The sequence below is a fragment of the Xenopus laevis genome, chromosome 1S, assembly GCF_017654675.1.
Source record: "Xenopus laevis strain J_2021 chromosome 1S, Xenopus_laevis_v10.1, whole genome shotgun sequence".
Lineage (NCBI taxonomy): Eukaryota > Metazoa > Chordata > Amphibia > Anura > Pipidae > Xenopus > Xenopus laevis.
Genome location: NC_054372.1, coordinates 39354188 through 39377490, shown reverse-complemented (window position 1 = coordinate 39377490; position 23303 = coordinate 39354188). Strand labels below are relative to the sequence as shown.

Genomic DNA, 23303 nt, shown 5'->3' with positions numbered 1-23303 from the left:
CTCCCCTCAATACTTGACCTTGAGAGAAGATCTGTTAGTATTTTTGCTGACATTTCCCATTACAACAGAAGCAACTTCATCTGTAGTGTCCCGTGAATGGAGCACAACATGAACACCTTTATACAGCGGCTGAATAACAGAACAGAACAAGTTGTTGTGTGCAAATAGAAGTGTTCTGGCATTACAGACTTTCAGGACTAGAGTAAAAGACATGTTGGGGCTAGGGTTGCCACCTGGCCGGTATTTTACCGGCCTGGCTGGTAAAAATGATGGCTGATCCCAATGTTATTAATAGGGGTAAAAGATAAATATATAGGAAGGCCGGTATTTTTTTCCAGAAAAGGTGGCAACCCTAGTTGGGGCCCCTCATTATAAAACCCTAAGCAATGCAGGAAGACTGGGAACCCCAATCTAAAATAGTCAGAAATATCCATCCAGTGAACGTCTGGCTCTAGTTTACCAGAAGCTTTGAGCGTCACTGGCTGGACACGCCTAATCTGAATACTGAAATACAGTTGTGGCACAATATATAACATTTTTTCCATCATAGAAGCCCCATCGAGCTCAGGGCCCCATCTGTCCAACCCAACCCTGCGACTTTCCCCCACCATCAGCTACATTACATACTGACCATATCCACTGATAAGTCCGGCTCCCCCGCAGGTACCAACGTCTCTCTGGCATCCAAGGGATTATACATAACAATCCAGCTTTTCTCCTTTTCGCCTTTTCATAAATTAATAAAGGGTTACATTTATAATTCCGTGGTTTTCTCTGTAGCGACAGGCTTTGCAAAATTACAACATAAATGTCAAGAAATAAATTATTATTATCTAAAGCCTCGTAAACAATAGTTTATTTGTTATTCGTGGGGGAAAAAAACAAGTATAAAAAAAATCTGATAAACTTAACAGTACAAGGCACAAATACATCAACGAAAAAATTCCATGGAGATATGAAATCAGCAGATGGAGCAGTCTCGTTCAGATCGTTTGTAGTTAAATAGGGCACAAGGCTTGGTACCACTGTCCTAGCTACAAGATGCTGAATGGTTCTTCAGTGCAGTTACATTTGCTCTGGGAAGTGGCTGCGTGTCTTGTGCTCATTCATTCTGTGGCAAAATAAAAGTTAAATATTTTCCACAAAGCTGCCCGGGAAGAGGCCGGTTTTGCCGTTCCGCTGGAGTGTGCCTTTAAACCAACCATCTTCCCGCTTCTTGTGCACAAATACAATGTCTCCTTCCTTCAGCTCTAGTTCTGCCTCGCTCTGGGGTGGGTAGGATACCATTACTCTGTATCTGCAGAAAAGACACACTTTAGTCACACTTTATAGACACAGAGCACAATTCAAATATAGCTCCGCTCTATCAGATTTGTCTGTTCATATTTGTGTGTGGAAACAAGTCTCCAAGCATAGTTAAAGTGGACCCATCAACCAAAAAAACTATACACTATATAAATTATTTGACTCTTGTTTCCTTCAGTCTGGGAATTCATAATTATAACAAGCAGGCAGGAGCCATTTTATGCACACTATTATTAAGACAAGCCTTGTATCATCTCAGAATCTTGTTTGTGCACCAGAATAGGGGACTGAAGTCCATCCCCATGCCCTGGTTACACAATTAAACGGTGAAGAGAACGGGGGAATGTGGAGAGAGCAGTGACATCTAGGAAGTGCTGAATGGAAAGTGAAAGCAATTGTCTGCCCCGCCTCTATGCCTAAGCATAAAGGCGGGGCAGACAATATTTGATTGACAGCTGAGATTTTTAAATGAGTTTACAGCAGCTATGAATGCTTTAGTAAAACATTTAAATTGGATTTCATATTTAATTTGAAAAGGACTTTTATTATACAGATTTTTCTGTCTGGGTGACGGGTCCACTTTAAAAGGGACATACATGTGTGTCTTTGTTATGCCTGCTTCCTTTTACAGGAGAACTAAAGTTTAATTAAAGAAGTAGTGTAGAAATGTTGTACATAATGTTTTGGGATTCTATATCTCCCCAAGGCAACCACAACTCTTTAGCGGTAAACATCTGTGTCTCCAAAGATGCCTCAGTAGCTCCCCATCTTCTTTTCTGCTGATTCACTGCACATGCTCTGTGCTGCTGTCACTTACTGAGCTTAGGGACCCACTCACAATATACAGTAATCATAGAATAGAAATGTCATAATATAAGGCTGATTAATAATTAATACAGATAATTACTACATGGCAGCACAGAAACCAGTGCAACTAGCATCAGAATTTAATAATCGGCCCTGTAGCTTATATTACAGGCCAACCTCATTTTCTGCTTGATAATTTGCAACGACCCCTAAGATTATCTTTTCAACAGCTGCTCAGAGCCCAGTGATCATGTGATTGTCGTGGACACTTTCCAAGATGGTGACCCCCCCTGTGACAGGTTTGAAGTCCTGGATCATTGCTGCTATTGAGAAAGCTGAAAATTTAGGCTGGTGCAATAAGTTCAGTATATGAAATATGGCATTTTTAGCTATATTCATTTTTAGGGTTTAGTTCTCCTTTAAAGTTCTTCATGAAGGGGGAGCCTCAACACAGCACTCTGTTAGAATATATGGCAGAATGCAGATACTTTATTTAGGGTTAGAAATTAATGGTGGCATCTCATAATCCCCCCTCCAGCTGTGCCAGGGGATGCTGGGAAGACAAATATTTTCTAACCCTTGAATGATTTAATAAGGAAGCTCTTTTCTACCCTTTGCAGTGTTGGAAGACTTGGCCCCAAGGGCCCCTGCTGCCATTAACATTACCCTGCCCCCTCTGCTAATGCCAGACACCTCCTCTACAAACCCTTCCTTGATTCACACACCCCTGCAAACCTTAGCCATTGGGCATTCTCCAGGTATCAGTACTAATTATGAACCAGTGGTATCTGTACCATTGTTAAACAGGACAGCATTAATCAAAGATACAAATATACACAGGGGTGTAACTACAAATGAAGCAGACCCTGCAGGAGAATATGGGACCCCATGAGGCCCAAATTAATGAGCAATTTCAGCATATATTTGTAAAAAGGACAAAGTCTGGATATGCTGGGGCCCTAAAATTAATTTACTGTGGGGCCCAGTAACATCTAGTTACACCACTGAAAATACATCAGAGGAATGGTAACTGTGTAGACAGATCCATCCCTTTAATACGGTCGGTGTTCCCCAATATTGTTATTATTTTTTAATCCTTAACATGTTAGAATAAAACCTTTCAAGCTGTGACAGTATATCTTTCGTTTATCACTGGGAAGATTTGCCCACTGACACAATGCCAATCGCAGTTTTGCATTGCACTGTACTTGCCCAATTGTATCGTTTGAGAATCACGATAATAAGTTATGGGTTATTAGAAAGTAAAAGAAGGGCATATATTAGACTGAGCAAAAACTCAGCTATTAGTGCAACATTGTAAACTGCAGTATAATGGGCAACACAGGCGTAAATACACATTTATTCTAAATTGTGCTGCAAATTGTTCCTAACTACCTGTTAATTCACTAAATAAACAGCCGCTGTATTCCTCAAGCTACAGGCCCAAAACAAACACTAGACCGATCAGTAGAGGAGTGGAATGTTGACATATTTACCTTTCACAAGGCCGGGAATCATTTAGAACAGAGCCCAGTGATGAGCAAGGCTGTCTTGGTGGAGGTGCAATGGGAATGTTGTTATCCAAGGAAGCAGGCTTGCGGTTATCCTGTGCCGGAGTTGAGGCAGATACTGAATCACAATCCACAGTGCAGGGAGCAGCTCGGCCGTTGACAATGACTGGCACAATGTCTGGCCCTACAGCTCCCTCCAGCGCTGCTGCTGCTGCTTCTGAATTTGTCTGTTCCACTTCTTGGGTTGGAGAGTGCGGTGGAGAAGAGCGAGGCTTTCTTTTTGTAGATGCCCCTGACAGTAACTTTAGCAAGCCCTTCTTTTCTTTCTGCAGGACGAAACAAAGCAGTGTTATACTCAGTAACATATATTTATACCAATTTGTATAGATAAAAACTGCTGAGAATGAGAATGGAAAATGAGAATGATGCTGCTTACACAGGCATTTTCATAATACAGATTGACAGCAAACTCATCAAAACGTTCCATAATGCCTGCGTTATATCCCTTCAGTAATGGTTACACAGTGTGAGTAAATGTGTGTATAACTTGTAGATATATCAAGAAGATATCGGCACACAAGGCATGCATATTGCAGGGAGTACAGTGTTTGTTTTATTGTGCGGAATGCCATAATGTGGGTACTCCCTGTAACATGCATGCCTTGTGTGCCGATATCTTCTTCCTACTCTGATTGTGAGGTTGCCGGATCCTCTAATATTGTGCACCAGGCTAATTGGATCAAGGATGTGCGACTGTTCATTTTGTTGCGTGTAACATGTAGATGCCTAAATAAAACACCAATGTCCATACACTTAGGTAGGCAAGACATAAGCTGTTTCAGGTAATACTGTCATTAGGCAGAAATCAAGAACAGGCAGAGATTAAACTGTAAACTGAAAGTTTGTGTTTTAGTAACTGCTCATAAAGCGACTTCATAAAACAGCCTGGAGTAACAAGATTTTGGCAGACAGCATTGAGCCAAGTCATTTTATCTGCGACCAAACTGTGATTCCCTGTGCAGTACAGGATGAGACTCTCTATACAATTGGATGGGTAGACCATAATACTCCATGCACTATAATATAGGACCTGTCTGGAGCAAGAGTTACATTACTTTTGGCTCACTGCAGGTCTTGTCTATGTTCAGGCAGACTGGATTAATTTATCAGCAGGATGGAGCTATGGCCTATAAATCGAGTATACCCACCTTACTATCTTTATCTTGTTTATTAACAGCAGAATTTAAAGGTGCAGAAACATTTTCAGAAAAGGAACACCCAGAAAGTCCAGAGCTAGACTTCCAACTGGATTCTGCTTCAAATGCAGTGGTGGGAAGAGCAGAGGAGGCTGCCGATGCTGCCGGCACACTTGGCCGGCTAATGTTCATTGCAGCATTAATGTAAGCAGCTGGAGCTGAAAGTGGAGGTGGCACTTGCTGTGAAGCGGCAGCCTGTTGGGGGAGAGCAGATGCAGCAGGGGTCTGAGCCTGGATGGGAGTCACAGCAGCTGTTGGACGATCCTGGCTGTGTGCCGCAGCTACGGAGAAAAGAAAGAATAAAAAGTCAGAAAGCAAAGGCAGTTTACAGTATTTCTTATGAAATCATTATAAAAAAAAAAAAAGCAGGATTGATGAATCACTGGTTTCTGATAATTACAGATTATTGATCAGGTGGAGGAGTTGGGTAGAAGGATTTTAAACAGGAACTATAACAGGGTGTCTAACAATGGAAATGTTTATATGTACAGGTATGGGACCTGTTTTGCTGAATGTTCTGTACCTAGGGCTTTTTGGATAATGGATCTTCCGTAATTTGGATCTTCATACCTTAAGTCTGCTAGAAAATAATAACATTAAATAAACCCAATAGGCTGGTTTTACTTCCAATAAGGATTAATTATATCTTAGTTGGGATCAAGTACAATGTACTGTTTTATTATTACAGAGAAAAAGGAAATCAGTTTTAAAACATTATATTATCTGGATAAAGGGCCTTTCTGTAATTAAGAGCTTTCTGGATAACAGGGTTTCCAGATGACGAATCCCATACCTGTATCTTTAGCCTTTTAATACAAGGCCTTGATCAATGTTGGATGGCACATGGCTTCAATTCAAACTCACAGATAGTAATTCTGAAAGTGTGGCCCTCCAGACAACACCCCCCCATCTTTCAGCAGCTGGAAGGCCACAGATTGTACAATATTGCTCTGTAAGGACAAGTTTGATTGGATCTAAAGCTTTAGGATGCAACCTACCCCAAACTGAATGTAAAGCGCACTGACCCACATACCCAGAGGGGCTTCATTTACTCAGAATGTTCTCAGAATATTGCGTCCCAATAGCAGTTTCATCTAATTGAATTGGTTTTAAGTGGAGGAAATGCCGGTATTCGCTTTCCTTCTCATTATTAGGGCCTGCTTTTAGGTGGAATTAAGAACAGCCACGAGCCCAATAAATTTAAATGAACATATTAGAAAATAACAGTGTTTTCTCAGCCTTATTTTATAGACCCACATTGAAGGTTTTATTCTTGCCTTTAGCCAAATAACCATCGCAATCCTGCATATTTGGCTGGAAAGTAAAAATGTGATATTTAGTACAACCTTTGACTGAACTCCCAAAGAACTGAATTAATTTTTTGTCACCATTTCATCAATTTGTACTTGCGAATTTAATAAAGAGCTCTGTAACTTACGAGCATAGGAACAGATGTATGGGATCTGGCTAGAAATGGCCATTTCTAACAGGCAGTGCTCCCCTTCCAGCAGTAAAAGTGAGCTGACAATTTCACTTTTGAGCGAAGCATTTTCTGCATTTGTCTTCCTTGAGCCATAAAGCGTCTGCTTGGAGTGGAAATAAATATGGATCGGTGAATTTTTTCGCCTTGTTTCGCCAAAAAAATGATGCCCATAGACTTATATGGCGGCGTGCGTCAAAAAAAATTTCGCTGTGCGGCAACATTTTTTTGATGACCATAGACTTTAATGGGCCAAATTTTTGGCGAAACAAATGGGACAAATCCGCCCATCCCTAGAAGTGGGTATTGCTCAATCAAGATGTCACCCAATGAAAGCAGCTCCGATTATTTTAGCTTGCTGCTTCGAATCTATATTGCGCTCTGGCTTAAAAGGCACATCAGGATGACCATTAGCTAATAGAGAAAATATGAGACTGTACTTTGAAGGCATATCACAGTGAATTCTAACTAAATCTAACTATTGGCATTGTCAGGTTGTCTGCGATGCATGACCTTGGCTCTGCGACTACTACCCATCAGTATCAGTTTGTGGGGACTGTAGAAAGCTGTAGTTCTGCAACTCCTGGAACAAAGAAAGGCTGAGCCTCCATCTTCTAGACCAGAGTGAGTATCTCAGTGATCCCCCCAGCCGCGACCATCTGAAACAGCACGACTGACATGCAATTCCTCCACAGAAAAAGCCATAATCAGAACAACTGGATTGTTATACAAGATTGTATTTAGATTGCACTAATTGATTGACAAATTGATGAGCATTAACTTAATGAGAATACAAACCTTCCACTTATATGCCCTCCGAGTGAGAATATGTAGAGCTTTAAGGTTTAATGTTTTTAGGAGGTGTGTTTTTTGAATCTTTGTTCAGGTGGACTCAAGCAAATCATGCTTATGAGGAAGTGGTTTGATGAACGAAACGCGTCAAGTGTGTATCTTTTGTGCGCTCCATGATTTTAAATGAAATAAAAGTATGATTTTAGCCCCGGAGTGCTCCGTGTCACAGAATATTAATTTCAACTGGATTGTAATATCAGACACCTTTGGGGCACAAGTATCCCTATAATTTACAGCAGGGGGTACATTATATAGTGAATAAAGTACCCCCTCTTGTAAAATATAAGGATATTATAAGTTAGCCTCGTGTTTTTATACAGGTCATGGAACTCCAAGGTAACTTATAATATCCTCATATTTTGCAACTGGGGGTACTTTATTTATTATAATACACAAGTTTCAGTGAGTCATGTGACAGAAATTACATCAGAACTCACCGTTTATAAGGATATAATTTACAGGATATTCATGGCTTTTGTGAATTATATTCTATATATACTAGAATCGGCAGCCTAAGCTTGATATGCAAGATGCCTTACCATCCTTATTACCTGTTCGGACAGCATTGCGGGCTTGGTTAACTGTCATTTGGCCGCTCATATGCAGCAGAACCTTGGACTGAGGACTAGTCTGGATATGACAGCCAGGGACACCAGCTGGTGAGACCCCATTTGTGCTGCTGGTCTTGGCAAACTCCACTCCACTCACTGGCAGTTTCTGACACGGAGCCCCCGGAGGTGTTGGTGTTACCAAGTTCACCACATTGCTGGTAGTAGCTGTGGCCATGGCAACTTTTGCAGGTGTTGCAGTTGTTAATGCCCTATAAAATAAACAGAGATATTCTTTAAAAAAATAAATAAATGTGTGGGGAGTATTCTTTTCCCAGTTAAAGGGCAAGTCAACCCCAAAATTAAATAAACTCAATAAACAACAACATAATTTTAAGCAAGTTTCCAATATAAATTTATTAAACATTTTCAGTGCTTTTAAAGTTATTTGTAAAAACCATTGCTATTGAAAGCAGCATTCACTCCTTCATTTCACTCCTGATTGTTACTTCTTAAAGGAGATCTATCGCGAAAAAGAAAATTTATTATAAGCTTCATACTGGAATCAGGGTCGGACTGGGGGGCCCGGGGCCCACCGGGACTGGTGTCCAGGGCCCCCCCCCCCCACCTACTTGTAAGGTGAATCGCCGCTTGGTATAATTGCCAAGGCGGCGCATCGCGCATGCGCAAACGGCGCTAGGCGCGCACGCGTAAACGTTGCGCATGCGCAAACGGCGCTGCGATGTGCCGAATTTCTTTTTTAAAAACTGTTTGGGAGAGGGGGTCTGGCCCGGCGGGGGCCCACTAGGGTCGGGGCCCACCGGGTATTTTCCCGGTCTCCCGCCGGGCCAGTCCGACACTGACTGGAATAAGAAACTTTCTAAATACAATCAACTAAAAGTTCTACATCATTTCTGAAATAATCAAGTTAATCTTCACTATTCCTCTATCAGCATCAGTTTCTCTTCATGCAGCAGTTGAGTGTCAGATATTAATTGACAGTTAGATCCAATATATCTTATAGGGGGGGGGGCTTCCTTTCCTAGCAGATGTATTAGAGCTCACTCAAATAACTGATTCCAGTACAAACAAAATCCAATCAAATAACTGCCTTTTGCAGAAATTCTGCAAGTAGAGAGACAGGATGTCTGAAGATTTTAATAGAGTGAGCTCTAATACATTTTCTAGGCAAAAGGAGCCCCTTATAAGATATATTGGATCATTCATCTGACACCCAACTCCTGAATAAAGACAGAATGAGGAGAAACAGATGCTGAAAGAGGAATAGTGAACATAAATTTGATTATTTCAGAAATGTTACAGAATATTTAATTGATTGTATTTAGAAAGTTTCTTATTACAGTACAAAGAAGGCTATAGTACATTTTCATTTCCCCAATAGTTCCACTTTAAACAATGTTGCAAAAGTTTTAGTTTCCCAGCAAACAAAGGTCTTGTCTTGTCTGACTGTCAACAGTCAGCAGGACAGTGATTAGAAAGGGAAAGACAATCGCTGCTTTCAATAGCAATACATATACAAATAACTTAAACAACATAGAAATTGTGTAATGAATTTATATTGCAAAGTTTCACCAGTCATCACACTGGCTTTCTCAATTCAGCATATTCCCGTACAAGTTTAAGGGTTTTCTCCCCAAAATGAGTTGCAATATGCTGATAAAGATTCTCATTCATTCAGGTCATGGTATATCTTTAAACTCAATAATTTCTCCAAAGCATGCTATTAAGTAAAAAATATATATTTTATTCACATCAGTAGTTAAAAAACATGTATAGTATTCCCTCTAACGCCTGATATATCTTTAGAAATAAGTCAAATCAATTGGACTTGGGGAGAAAACCCTTAAACTTATACGCAGGGCCGCCATCAGGGGGGCACAGGGGGTACAAGTGTACCGGGCCTGGGCCTGAAGGGGGGCCCGGCAGTGCTGAACTTTTTGAAAGAGCCGGGCCCCCCTTGACAGTGCCAAAACCGTGCTGCCTCCTTCCGAAGTCCCGAACAGCCGAAATGCAGAAGTCCCGAAGCACCAAAAGACCCGAAGTCACGAAAACAGCCGAAATTGAAGTCCTGAAGTGCTGAAAAGACCCAAAGTCACAAAAGGAGGCGAAGTTGAAGTCCTGAAGCCACAAGTTCAATTCCTCTGAACACCAATGTGTGTGTTTTTTTAATCCCCTGGCCACCAATGTATTATTTTAATACTTTATAGGCCCCTGGCACCAATGTTTTTTTTTTAATATTCTTTGGGGCCCCAATTTTTTTTCATCTTGTAAGAGGGGCCCTGGTGCCAATGTTTTTTTAAAAAAAAAATTCTTTGCGGTCCCAATTTTTTTTACTTGTAAGGGGGGCCCTGGCACCAATGCTTTTAAAAAAAAAACCTTTGTGGGGGGGCCCTGGTGCCAATGTTTTTTAAAAAAAATAAAAATGTTCTTAGGGGGTACCAATTTTTCTTTTACTTGTAAGGGGGCCCTAACACCAACGCTTTTAAAAATTTTGTTTTAACTTATAGGGGGGCTCTGGTCCCCAATAGCTTTTTATAACTTGTGTGTGGGGGGGTTACCTTTTTAAGCGCTGATGTCTGTGTGGTCTTTTAACTGTAATGTGGAGTGAGTGGGATCTGGGGTGGGCTTGGGGGGCCAGGGTGGGCGTGGCCCCAAAAATTGTACAGGGCCCCGTGATTTCTAACGGCGGCCCTGCTTATACGAGAATATGCTGAATTGAAAAAGCCAGTCGATGACTGGTAAAGCATCTTCAAAGAAAAAACACAGAAAGTCCAGTTGATTTGACTTATTTCTACACGTATACTATGACATGGATGAATGAGAATATTCACAAACATTTTGTACATAGACATAATTAATGGCAGGCAGGTAGGTCAGTTTATACAGAAAAGGTTTTCATGAGACAATTTAAAACTATTACCCTTAGATTAATGACAAACGCCAATAGCACATGATCCCTTCAGCACAGACTGCAACTGATATTAATGACAACTGCTTAATTTTAGCTTGCAAACATATATTTTTAGGGCCACAATTAAACTGGTCTGTGCAGTGACAGGCAGTTGCCATTAATAGTAATAACAGTCTGGGATTTTCAAAGGCAAACTCATCAATGGGTGAATTTTCACTTGCACCCATTGAAAATCCCCATAGAAATTAACTGAGAGTGGTGGAATTTCACTCTAGTAGACTGTGGCGAACTCTAACTTCACTCTTTAATAAATATAACCCAAAGACTCTTTCTTATGAAGCTGGTCCCCGACAGTAAAAGCAGCTGCCCCTGCACTTAGATACTGATATTCATCACTAGAAAGGAGGTGGATGTTGAACAGCAGCAATTACAGGGCTTGTATAAAAATGAGAAACTCTTGGTGGGCTAATGCCAAGTAATTAAGAGCCCTCGCTCATAATATTACACTACGTATACAAGATAATAAACATTTATAATAGGTTTGGATTAATTCAAAGCAGGAGTTGTAGTAGGGGGACCCTGTGGTGTACAGTAAAGATGTGACCCCCAATGCAAGGATGGAACTCTATGCCATTTGGTATTTCAGTAACAGGTGGAGGGCTGCAAGAGGAGCACCCCTGATATAAATCCAAACCAGACTGAAAACTGAAGGTTTGGGGTTCATTATCTGGAAACCCATTATTCAAAAAGCTCCGAATTACGGAATGGATCTCTCCCATAGACTCCAAATAATCCACATTTTTAAAAAGGACTTCCTTTTTCTCTATAATAATAAAACAGTACATTGTACTTGATCCAAACTAAAATAGAATTAATCCTTATTGGAGGCAAACCCAGCCCATTGAGATTATTTACTTTTTACAAGATTTTCTAGTAGAATGTTGTTCCATAATGTACAGTGCCAGGCAGCACACAGCCTTAAAGGGGTTGTTCACCTTCAAACAACTAGTTGTTATCAGATAGATCACCAGAAATAACGACTTTTTCCAATGACTTTCTATTTTCTATGTGTCACGGTTTTTCTAATATTGAAGTATAAAGTGTCATTTCTCTCCTTCTGAAGCAGCTCTGGGAGGGGGGGTCGCCGATCCTGTAAACAGTTCTAAATTGATACATTTAGTTGATACATTTCTTATCTTTGTCCCTGCTGAGCAGAATCTCTGGGTTTCATTACAGGCAGCTGTTAGAATTGATACAATAGTTGCTAATACTCCAGAGATGCTGCTGAGAAATGTATCAACTAAATGTTGCAAAATTGTAACAGTTCAGAATCTGCACCTGGATTATTGAGCTGCCAGACTGAAACACCAGAGACAGGAACATTCAACTTTAAACTTAGATTTTGGAAAAAACGTAAAAAATAAATAATGGAAAGTAATTGGAAAAAGTCATTATTTCTAGGGAACAATCTAAAAACAACTAAATTGAAAAAAGTGTTTGGAAGGTGAACAACCCCTTTAAAGGAACAGTAACGTCAAATAATAAAAGTGTTTTAAAGTAATGAAAATATAATGCAGTGTTGCCCTGCACTGGTAAAACTGGTGTGTTTGCTTCAGAAACTCTACTATTGTTTATATAAATAAGCTGCTGTGTAGCAATGGGGGCAGCCATTCAAAGGAGAAAAGGCTCAGGTTATACAGCAGATAGCAGATAAGCTCTGTCTGTCTAATGGTGTTATCTGTTATCCATTAGTTAACCTGTGCCATATAGCCATTTTTCAATTTCCGCCATTGCTACACAGCAGCTTATTTATATGAACTATAGTAGTGTTTCTGAAGCAAACAGATCAGTTTTACCAGTGCAGGACAACACTACATTATATTTTCATTGCTTTAAAACACTTTCATTTTTTGGTGTTACTGTTCCTTTAAACCATCAGAACAATATTGCAGGGGTTGCCTCTGTCTGCCTTTCATCTACAGTGCTTAAAGCTGCCACTGACGTATCAGGTAAGGCCATGGGCCCTGCTTTAGCCACAGACTGTCCCATGTGACTGCTTCAGAGAACATGGGTCAGAAACATCTGTTAATCTGAATTCACATATTACACTAAAAACTCACCTAGTGACTGGTGCCACATAGTTTCCAGGGAACACGCCAATCTTGCTGGTGTGCATGGAAGTTCCTTTAAACCAGCCGTCCTGGCAGCGCTCAAACACCAAGAACATCTCACCTTTCCTCAGTTCCAGCTCATCCTCCTTTCGTGGGATATAAGGATAGATAGCAATGAACCTGAAGAGAGACAAATTCACTATTTACAACTACAGTAGAAGCCCCATTTTACATTTATCAGGGGACCAGGAAAAAATTAAGCGAAATCCAGGAAAATGTAAAATCAGGGAAATGTGTTAAAGTAACTTTTTCTTCAAGTACTGAAAGGATATATGCACAGGAGTCCAATTTACTTTGAGATACAATATTTACTGGGTTAATAACAAGGGTTAAACATTGCAGCGTTAATGTTACACTATGGGGGGCGTGTGCAAGTCATATAGTCACATACACAACCTAAAGCAATAAGTGATTGGTGCAGGACTGTATAAGGGCCAGACTTATTGGAATTGACCATTTACAGGCAGAACCATGGGAAAATATACATCTGGTTAGTATTTTAAAGGAACAGTTGAGTGTGAAAATAAAAAATGGATAAATATGTGATAGGCTGTGCAAAATAAAAAATGTTTCTAATATAGTTAGTTAGCCAAAGTTCCTGCTTTTCAGCTCTCTAACTCTGAGTTAGTCATCGACTTGAAGGGGGACCACATGGAACATAACTGTTCAGTGAGTTTGCAATTGATCCTCAGCATTCAGCTCAAATTCTAAAGCAACAGTTATGTCCCATGTGGCCTCCCTTCAAGTCACAAATCGGTTACTGCCTGGTCACCAGGGTAACCAGTCAGTGGAAACCAAGAGAGCTGAAAAGCAGGAAGTAGTGTTCTGTTAGACATCCAGTCACTCCAGCCTTTATACATTACATTTTTGCCTAACTATTTTGCATAGCCTAGCCATTTACCCAGTTTTTATTTTTATACTGAACAATTCTTTAAAGGAAAATGATACGACCCAAACAATGTAGGTCTCTATAAAAAGATATTGCATAAAACAGCTCATATGTAAAACCCTGCTTCATGTAAATAAACCATTTTCATAATAATATACTTTTCATAAATAGAAAATTGCCATTTTAAAAAATAAGGGCTGCCCCCCTGGGATCGTACGATTCACTGTGCACACAAACATACCAACAAACTATACTGTATATGTTAGGTCACATGAGCCAATTAAAAGACAGAGTTCTGTCTTTTGCTTCCACACTTCTTCCTGTTACAGTTAGTGTTGTAGTATTTCTGGTCAGGTGATCTCTGAGGCAGCACAGAGACCATCAGAAAATGGTGGCTCAAGGCAAGAGATGTAAAAGGGCAAGATTTACTTAAATATATAGACCAGTTTGGTAAGATTCTTTAATATGCCCTTTAATATGATGTAAACTATCTGTTGCTTAAGTGTTCATTTTGGGAGTACAGTTTTCCTTTAAACCTCTTTAATTCACAAATAATAACATTGATAGAGGACAAACAGTAATTTTTGAGAACATCAGGACAAAAGTTTGATGTAAAATCTGGGAAAACACTGCATAAAATCAGAGAAATGCACCCATTGAAATGCATTATACATTGGTGGGACCACAAATAAAAAATGTAAATGCTGGACAACGTAAAATCAGGGTACTTAAAATCGAGGATTCACTGTATTCCACATTGTACGACTACTGAAAACAGTGGATTCTTTGGAGCATAAAGCAGTGAAAGGATGTAGGATGTATGCCTATTATTAAGGGATTGATTCCCCGAAACAGGTAGGGCGTAGGATCCCTGCAGGAGTATGCAATAAACCTGTATTTCTTTTTGATCGGAGTGCTGTCCAATTCTTTGGTGTTGATGTAAAGCAGTGAAAGGGCTAGAGACTGTAATGATTGGAGATCCATTCTTCATTGGGAGAGCCATGATATTGTGTACATTGAGTATACAGATGAGGCCTACACAAATATGCTCCAGATGGGCTTTAGATAGACATATCAATCACTTCATACACTACTTCCAGGCCCTGCCAGCCATAATATTATATATACCTGGGCCTGGACCTCAATAGCACTGATTCAGGAAATATTTAGGCTGTAAGGACATCATGCCAAGCACCTGGAATCTTTCGCCATGGAAAATATCGCCTACAAACCATAGTTTGCCTTTAATGCCGTCTGAAATTACCAGACACAATAATATGTCTCACTTCTTAAACCAAACCATTTTCAATAGTAAGCGTTTGTACTGTACAAGTCCAAGTGTTTCCATTCAAATGCAAACTTTGAAGTCTGCCCGCAGCATATAATGATAAACACATGGAGCAGGAATGCTCTCACCCAATCAGCGTAATCCACTTTCCTTGGGTTATCTTTATGAAATGGAGGCGCCAATATTCTAGGAAGATATTTGCTTGGCTGATCAATAGCTACCTTGTGGATAATCAGGAACAGATATTCCTACTGAACATCTGGATCAGGAAAATAAAACTGGATGAGGCATTAGTTAAAGGAAGAAGGAAATATCCAGCAGATTTTGGGATATGAGCCGGTCTCAGAGCACTGTGCTACTATGTGATAGATAATGTTGTTCTGTTCCACATGGCAGCACTGAACAGACATATCTCTGAAATATCAATGTACTGCTCAAAGGCTTCACTACCCATCTCGCTCTGGCTGCATAAACACATACACAAAACCTTGTGCAAATACAGTTACTTGCTTGCCATAAATAGATTCCCTTTAAATATATGTTTATTCCACTGCAACACAGCAACCTCTTACAGGGCACTCACCAGAAACAGCAGAATGTCTCATCCTTAAAGGGATACTGTCATGGGAAAAAAATTTTTTTCCCAAAATGCATCAGTTAATAGTGCTGCTCCAGCAGAATTCTGCACTTAAATCCATTTCTCAAAAGAGTAAAAAGATTTTCTTATTTTAATTTTGAAATCTGACATGGGGCTGGACATATTGTCAGTTCCCAGCTGCCCCCAGTCATGTGACTTGTGCTCTGATAAACTTCAGTCATTCTTTACTGCTGGAGTGATATCGCCCCCTCCCTTTCCCCCAGCAGCCTAACAACAGAACAGTGGGAAGGTAACCAGATAATTCTGCACTGAAATCCATTTTTAAAAAGAGCAAATAGATTTTTTTATATTAAATTTTGAACTTTGACATGGGGATAGAAATGTTGTCACTTTCCCAGGTGCCCCCAGCCAAGTGACTTGTGCTCTGAAATACTTAAGTCACTCTTTACTGCTGCGATATTACTCCCTCCTTTCCCCCCAACAGCCCTTCAGCAGAACAATGGGAACAGCTCCCTGGTAGATCTAAGAACAGGGAGCCCCAACCTTTTGAACCCGTGAGCAACATTCAGAAGTAAAAGGAGTTGGGGAGCAACACTAGCATGAAAAATGTTTTTGGGTTGCCATATAAGTGCTGTGATTGGCCATTTGGTAGCCCCTATGTGGATTGTGAACCTAGATTGATGCTCTGTTTCGTAGTGCACCTGGTTTTTATACAACCAAAACTTGCCTCCAAGCCTGGAATTCAAAAATAAGCTCCTGCTTTGAGGCCACTAGGAGCAACATCCAAGGGGTTGGAGAGCAGCTACTGGTTGGGGATCACTGTCTAAGAACAACACTCAACAGTAAAATCTAGGTCCCACTGCGATACATTCAGTTTAGGGATGCACCGAATCCAGGATTCGGCCTTTTTCAGCAAGATTCGGATTCGCAGCGAATACTTCTGCCCGACCAAATCCGAATTTGCATATGCAAATTAGGGGCGGGGAGGGAAATCGCATTACTTTTTGTCACAAAACAAGGAAGTAAAAAATGGTTTCCCCTTCCCACTCCTAATTTGCATATACAAATTAGGATTCGGATTCGGCCAAATCTTTCGGGGGTTCGGCCGAATCCAAAATAGTGGATTCGGTGCATCCCTTATTCAGTTACATTGAATAGGTAAAACAACAGCCTGCCAGAAAGTAGTTTCATCCTAAAGTGCTGGCTCTTTCTGAAAGCTCATATTGCAATTAAAAAAAATACACTTGCTGGTTTAGGAATTACATTTTATACTTTAGAGTATAAAAAAGAAAATAAAAAAGAAACATTTTGTAACTGAGGCACCTTTCTGGTATGTCATAAGACTCTATTATCACACTAAGATGTTCTAATTGCCCTGAAGAAGGCAACATGGAAGGAAGATAGTGGCAGCACCATTACAGTAGACACAAGTGGCGGTTGCAATGCCTCAGTGTCAGTGTAAAGCCAGAACCCAACAGCAACTTTAGACTGGGGCTCCGATGGCTAGGACTGTGCTTTGTGCACATCAGTAACCTGATGACATCTGTAGAATAAAAGAGTATACATAAGCATTAACTTACACACTGGGTCTTGCAGATGTCCTCAAGTGTGGAACTTGCTCAACAGGACCAATAATATTTCTCTGGGCCACGGCAGCAGCTCCGGAGGAAGCCGACGTGATAACAGGAGTGGCCATTGGTGGAGGAGGAAGAAGAGGAGGATTCATATCCTGTAAGAAGCAGAGAGTAGAAGACTAGATGTTATTTTTATTTGCGTAGCTAAATATGCAATTATATAAACACACTCACTAATAACATATTTCTCATAAAAAGCGGTAGTCAATAGCTGGTCATTTGTCTTTAATATGATTGGCAGGTTTCCCTGGGTACAAACCAGCCCACTCAAGAGTGACGGTGGAGCAGATACCAGGCACTAATTATGCAACATATGCCGCCACCTGACCCCCCTAAGACTACATTGTATGGGAATCCTGGACTCTTTCTGCTGCCCTAAATGCAATGCCTACTTCCATCTAATATGGTTATGCCCACAAATCTACCACTATTGGGAACGAGTCCTAAATTTCATCCAGAACACAACGTCCCTACCGAAAATACTCTCACCCAAGACTTGCCTTTTTAGTATCTTAGATGATATTGGTTTAGACTCGGCAGCTCGTATTCTGTTTAGAATCTTGTTATTTTATGCAAGGAAATCTATTCTTCTACAATCATTCATTCTACTCCTCTTCATCACTCATCAGTTGGCTCAATCAGAGGGCATCTCCCACTGATACAACTTACTCATGTGGCAAGAGGATGCCTGCCCGCATAAATATGATAAGGTTTGGGGTGAGTGGGTGGAAACTATAAACTAATGCCATCTTGCCGCTCCCCTGAGATTAAGAAGGGAAACCGACACACCTCCCCAAGATCCAACTGCCAGACGATATCAGGTGTAGACTGCTAATATCGAATTAACTTAGATGTATCGGAGATATATTGGAAATAAGAATGCAATAAGTTGTTGAACCAATGTTGTATTATGTTATAAATGCATAAATAACAAAAAAATTATGCAACATATGCTGCTGCCAGTAAACTGAACCCTGCTTGTCATGGATTACTCCCAGCACATCCAGCCTGTACACATAATTCCCAGCACCCCATGACAGCCATATTGGCTATACGAGTGATCTCTTGTAATGCAATGCAGAACACCTGAATACACTGCTGTGGGGGGATTTAAAAGCCTTTTGATGTGGGGTTTGTGCTTCCATTTCCACTATGACTTCATTTTTTAACTCTCTATTAAAGTGACAACTCTTTGAAATGTATCAGTGGGTAGGAAACCTTCAATAAGCATGTAAGATTGCCTTTGAAACTCAGCAGTGCAATTGTTGGCGCTGTAATCCATAAAACATCAGACAATAATACCAACACTCCAGAGAAAACCGACAAACAATAGCCGGCTGGCCTCAAAGCCACGTCTCTAAGCTGGGTCTTTACAGCTCCCTGCTGCCGAGAATAAGAAAGACAATCTAATTAGGGAAAGCACAAATACATTTTCCTCAACAATGAGAATTGAAATAAAATATTACAATCCACGTGGCACTTGTGCACCTCCAGGCTAAACCAAAAGCTTAAGGCTTGTCTGGGTAAGAAGAAGGATATGGTTTTCAATCGCCAGTCCGGCCCTCATTCCGGCATGAAAAGTGTGAGATCTATTTCCAAAAGCTAGTTATGTCAGGGAAATGAATGCAGCTCCTGTTAACTACAACTCCCAGCATTCTCCAGCAACCAGGATGAACTGAATCAGTGGAGCTTCACCTTCATATGGTTGTTGCCTTATGAATTGATTCAGTGGTAGAAAGGGGGTTAAATAGACACACAACCAGCCTCTTTTCTTCTCTTCTAGGCCCCCATGCACAAGCCTTTGTTTGGGAACATTTGCAACGGTCCAGCAGCCAAATTTAAAGGCACCCTGGAAAGTATTCAAGTATTCCTGATACCGATAGACAAATGTAGTTTTAATTTTAGCAAATTGATGAGTGCCTCCATTCAGCCCCTGACAACAGCCCTGGCATGCTAATCAAAGTTGTTTTGTTCTGAGGAGTTCCTGGGACTATTCGGTTACAGTTGATAACTGGTCTTATTTGTTCCCGTGTATCCCAGTAATGTGTCCAGACTGAGACCACTTCCTTTTCTATGTGAATCACACTGAAAATACTACACGAAACACATTATCTCATAAAGCTGCAGTACGGCAACCTCCCTGTGGATTCTCTTTGTAAGATACAGGGGTACAAGAAGAAATTAGTTAGGGCCTATGCAAATACAGCTTTAAAGGAGAAGGAAAGGCTAAAATTAAGTAAGCTTTATCAGAAAGGTCAATATAAATACACCAGTAAACCCTCAAAGTGATGCTGCTCTGAAAAAAAACACCACATTTCTGTCATTCTACATGGGCTTCTGTATCAGACTTCCTGTTTTCAGCTTAAACCTCCAGGGCTAGGGCTTGAGCATGCTCAGTTTGTTCCTCTCCCCCCTCCCTTCTCCCTCCCTGCTGTAATCTGAGCTCAGTGCTATGAGGGAGTAGGGAGAGACTAAGGCAGGAAGTGATGTCACACCAAGCTAATATGGCAGCTGCTATCCTAAACGGAAACAGTTTCTAGAGCGGTTTACTCAGGTTAATCTATTGGCAATAAACTGCCTCGGTAGCTTTCCTACTCCTTTAAGTTCTTTTGTTCACTCATATTGTGTGTCATGTAAAATGTCAGATTTCCAGAAGAAAATGCCCACAGATGAGCTGGTGACCCAAATACCCAGCGCTGCTGACAGTCAGTTCCCATTAAACTGGCGATGCCCAGAATCCAGGATTCGGTTCGGGATTCGGCCAGGATCCTTCTGCACGGACGAACCGAAACCGAATCCTAATTTGCTTATGCAAATTATGGGCGGGAGGGAAATTGCATGACTTTCTGTCACAACGCAACAAGGAAGTAAAAAAATGTTTTCCCCTTCTCACCCCTAATTTGCATATGCAAATTAGGATTCAGATTCGGGGGTTTGGCCGAATCCAAAAAAGTGGATTCGGTGCATCCCTACATGAAACTAAACAGAAATGGAGATGCCTTTGACATAATCTGTCATAAGAAGTGGCTGGCCATTGTTTAAAATCTGTCGATCATCATGGTTATCACACATGGAAATCACAATTTACAAAGCTCTTTATTCCCCTGCACCTCTATATTTCTTTCATATATTCCTTACTGACTTCTCTTTTCCTTCAGAGTCACCACCTGGCTGAGTGGAGTGAAGATTGGCCTGAGTGCAATACAGAGCACCCCCCCCCCAAAAAAAATTTGGTTTTCAGGATAATCTCTACTCCGCTCAGTGTAACTGCACTCAGGCCAACACTGTGTCTATCAGTGCAGCTAATAAAAGAATTGTACAGGAGCCACTTCTCTCTGCCAGCCTACAAAACATACAGGAGAGAAGCGGTGCATAGCTTAGTAGACACACCACGTGCAACTATTGCTTCCTCTGTGGCAAACCACATGCAATAAAAACTGAAGTACAGATTTTCATAATGAAACATCATCTCACCTTTAAACTGCAAATCACAGTTTCCCCAAGAGACCTGCTTATCTTAAATTGTTACAATTGCTTCTTTGTAGGGATGCACCGAATCCAAGATTCGGTTCAGGATTTGGCGTTTTTCAGCAGGATTCAGAATCGGCCGAATCCTTCTGCCGAATCCTAATTAGGGGCAGGGAGGGAAATCGCGTGACTTTTTTTTTAAACAATGAAGTAACATAGTTTTCCCCTTCCTACCCCTAATTTGAATATGCAAATTAGGATTTGGATTCGGTTCGGTATTCGGTCAAATCTTTTGCGAAGGATTCGGAGGTTCCCTACTTCTTGCTTGTCTTAAATTGTTAGAAATGTATCTAAGTGCACCTGCCACGTATTCTGGGCTCTCTGCCAAAAGCCAATTTAGTTTTAGAAACTTTGTATCCTTTTCTGGCTGTTCAGTGCAGATCAAAGAGAAGCCAGGACATTTCTGTAACAATCCGGCTTGAGCTGTCAAAATCGGGACTGTCCCGTGAAAAAAAGGACAGTTGGAAGGTATAATATAACAAATTGGTTGGTACAGTGGCACAAGAAAAAGAAATCAAATACAAATCTGCGGTTGATTATGCATCAAATGTCTCTACAGTACAGTAGTGGCAAGTGGCACATAGGTGGGCTGAATGACTTACTGAGAAGGGAAGGCCTCTAGCTGGGGGGATAAATGATAGGAGCTACCACACTTACATACCAACAAAAAACGATTGTGGAAAGTTTAAGTTTTAATAGCCACGTGTCATATGACACAAAAGCAAAGGTTTAGGTGTGAATATAATAAGTGAAGCAGATTACGTGGAAGAACAAAATGAGAGCAGGGAGGAAGGGAGCGGCGGAAGTGAATAACACTTTTGGTCTGACGCAAGTATCCCAACTAGAGATCCTCTTCATTCAATTCCCCTCTGCCTCAGGTATGATACCTTATCTCCCACTGCTTGCGTAATCCACTGTAATCTTATATCCTTGTTTGTAGGTATGCACATGATATTTAATCAACTTGACTTTTTCATCGCTGAAAAGGCATTCATAAGTAAAAAATGTGAAAGAGAGAGTGTGCTTGAGCAGAGGGATTATGGGAGATGTGTATGTCAGACTCATGACTTCTCAAGGCCATAGGCTCAGTGAGTACTGATACACCACGGCCACAACAATGAATCTTGGATTCAACAATAGCTACAGAATTACAGAGTTTTTAAAGGGGTAGTTCACATTTACCTTAACTTTTAGTGTTGTAGAATGGCTAACAACTTTTCATTATTTAATTTTTTATAGGTTTTGAATTGTCTTCTTGTTCTGACTCTTTCCAGCTTTCAAATGGGGGTCACTGACCCCATCTAAAAAAACACATTTTCGTGTAAAATGTGCCTTTGGCATGTGCAGGTTAGCCAAGTGTCCTCATTGAAATAGAAGAAACAGGCAGTTTGGGAGCCTTGCCTTATCTGCTGCCTGATGCAGAGATTTACTTGTGAGGATGATAAAGACAACGGTTGTGAGTCAGAGTTCAGAACAGATGTTAATCAGATTAAATGAAAAAAAGGCATGTTGCAAAACTGGAATTCACCTGCCCCCAGTCAGCAATGCGGCTACAGGGAGTTTGTATTCCATGACAGATATGCTTTCTAGGCCTATATAGATTGGTCCATTTGGGAATAATAAACAGTAAATGTGGCTATAGACGTTACGTTTTTTCAAAGATCTTTTTGTTAATGTAGGAGCAAGCTTATTGTGACACAATCTTCTAAATGTAAGATTTGTCCATCAACAAAAACGACTATTTCAAGCTATATCGTCTAGTTGGTCAGGAAAACTGTGGGTAGCTGTTTGCTTGGCCCTGCAAACAATTGGACAATGGATACAGTTCACTGTGAACAATGAAACTCTTCTAATTTGACTAACCGACCGCTGTTGGAAGGCAAAAAACATCAGAAGAAAAACCTTAAGGTCTATTGCCACCTTAAAACTCACCAAGGTGAATATTGAGGTCCAGCTGTGCTTGCACCTTACAGTTTAGGGAGCAGATATGCACCAACACTTCAGTGAAACAGGCAGGCACACCAAACACTGGCACACTTAAAGAAATGAATGCATAAATTGTATTTAAACATTACATTTCCTATGAAAATACGTCCATATGGGCATGTATTGGGGAGCATTGGTTTCAGAGCACAAAGAAACGTCTTGCCATGTTTGTGTCACATTGGTACCAATTCAATCAAAAAACACAAGTGCTATCAAAAGAAGGGACACCCAAAATCTAAGTTGGTAGTCCTTAATGAGTGTGCCAACAGATACATACACAGATGCATATTGGGCTATTAGCATGAGAAGGGGTGTCGCGCACTCACCTCTCTTTATGGAAACAGCATGTTGAAAATAAACAGGCGAAACAATAGATTTTATATGTCAATTCGTTGAATAAATGTTCTTCATAATATATGAGCAACACATGGCTTTAGAATGGTACACAATTTCTACCCCAACATTTCCTCATTCCTTTACTTTTCACATGAACACACACTAAAGCTCCAAGTGGGGTA

At 40.6% G+C, this 23303-nt stretch overlaps 1 protein-coding gene across 3 annotated transcripts in view; it reads right to left on the bottom strand.

Annotated features, from left to right (window-relative positions):
- Positions 1–834: 834 nt before the first annotated feature.
- Positions 835–23303, bottom strand: part of sh3rf1.S (SH3 domain containing ring finger 1 S homeolog) — a 101678-nt gene continuing 79209 nt past the window's right edge. For 2 of the 3 annotated variants that reach the window (XM_018235930.2, XM_041574820.1), the window contains exons 6-11: positions 17218–17366; positions 12812–12982; positions 7751–8031; positions 4832–5160; positions 3609–3949; positions 840–1297 (exon numbers count right to left, since the gene is read on the bottom strand). In XM_018235930.2, the coding sequence (XP_018091419.1) occupies positions 1129–1297; positions 3609–3949; positions 4832–5160; positions 7751–8031; positions 12812–12982; positions 17218–17366 (1440 nt within the window). In that variant the 3' untranslated portion in view covers positions 840–1128. 3 annotated transcript variants of the gene reach the window in all.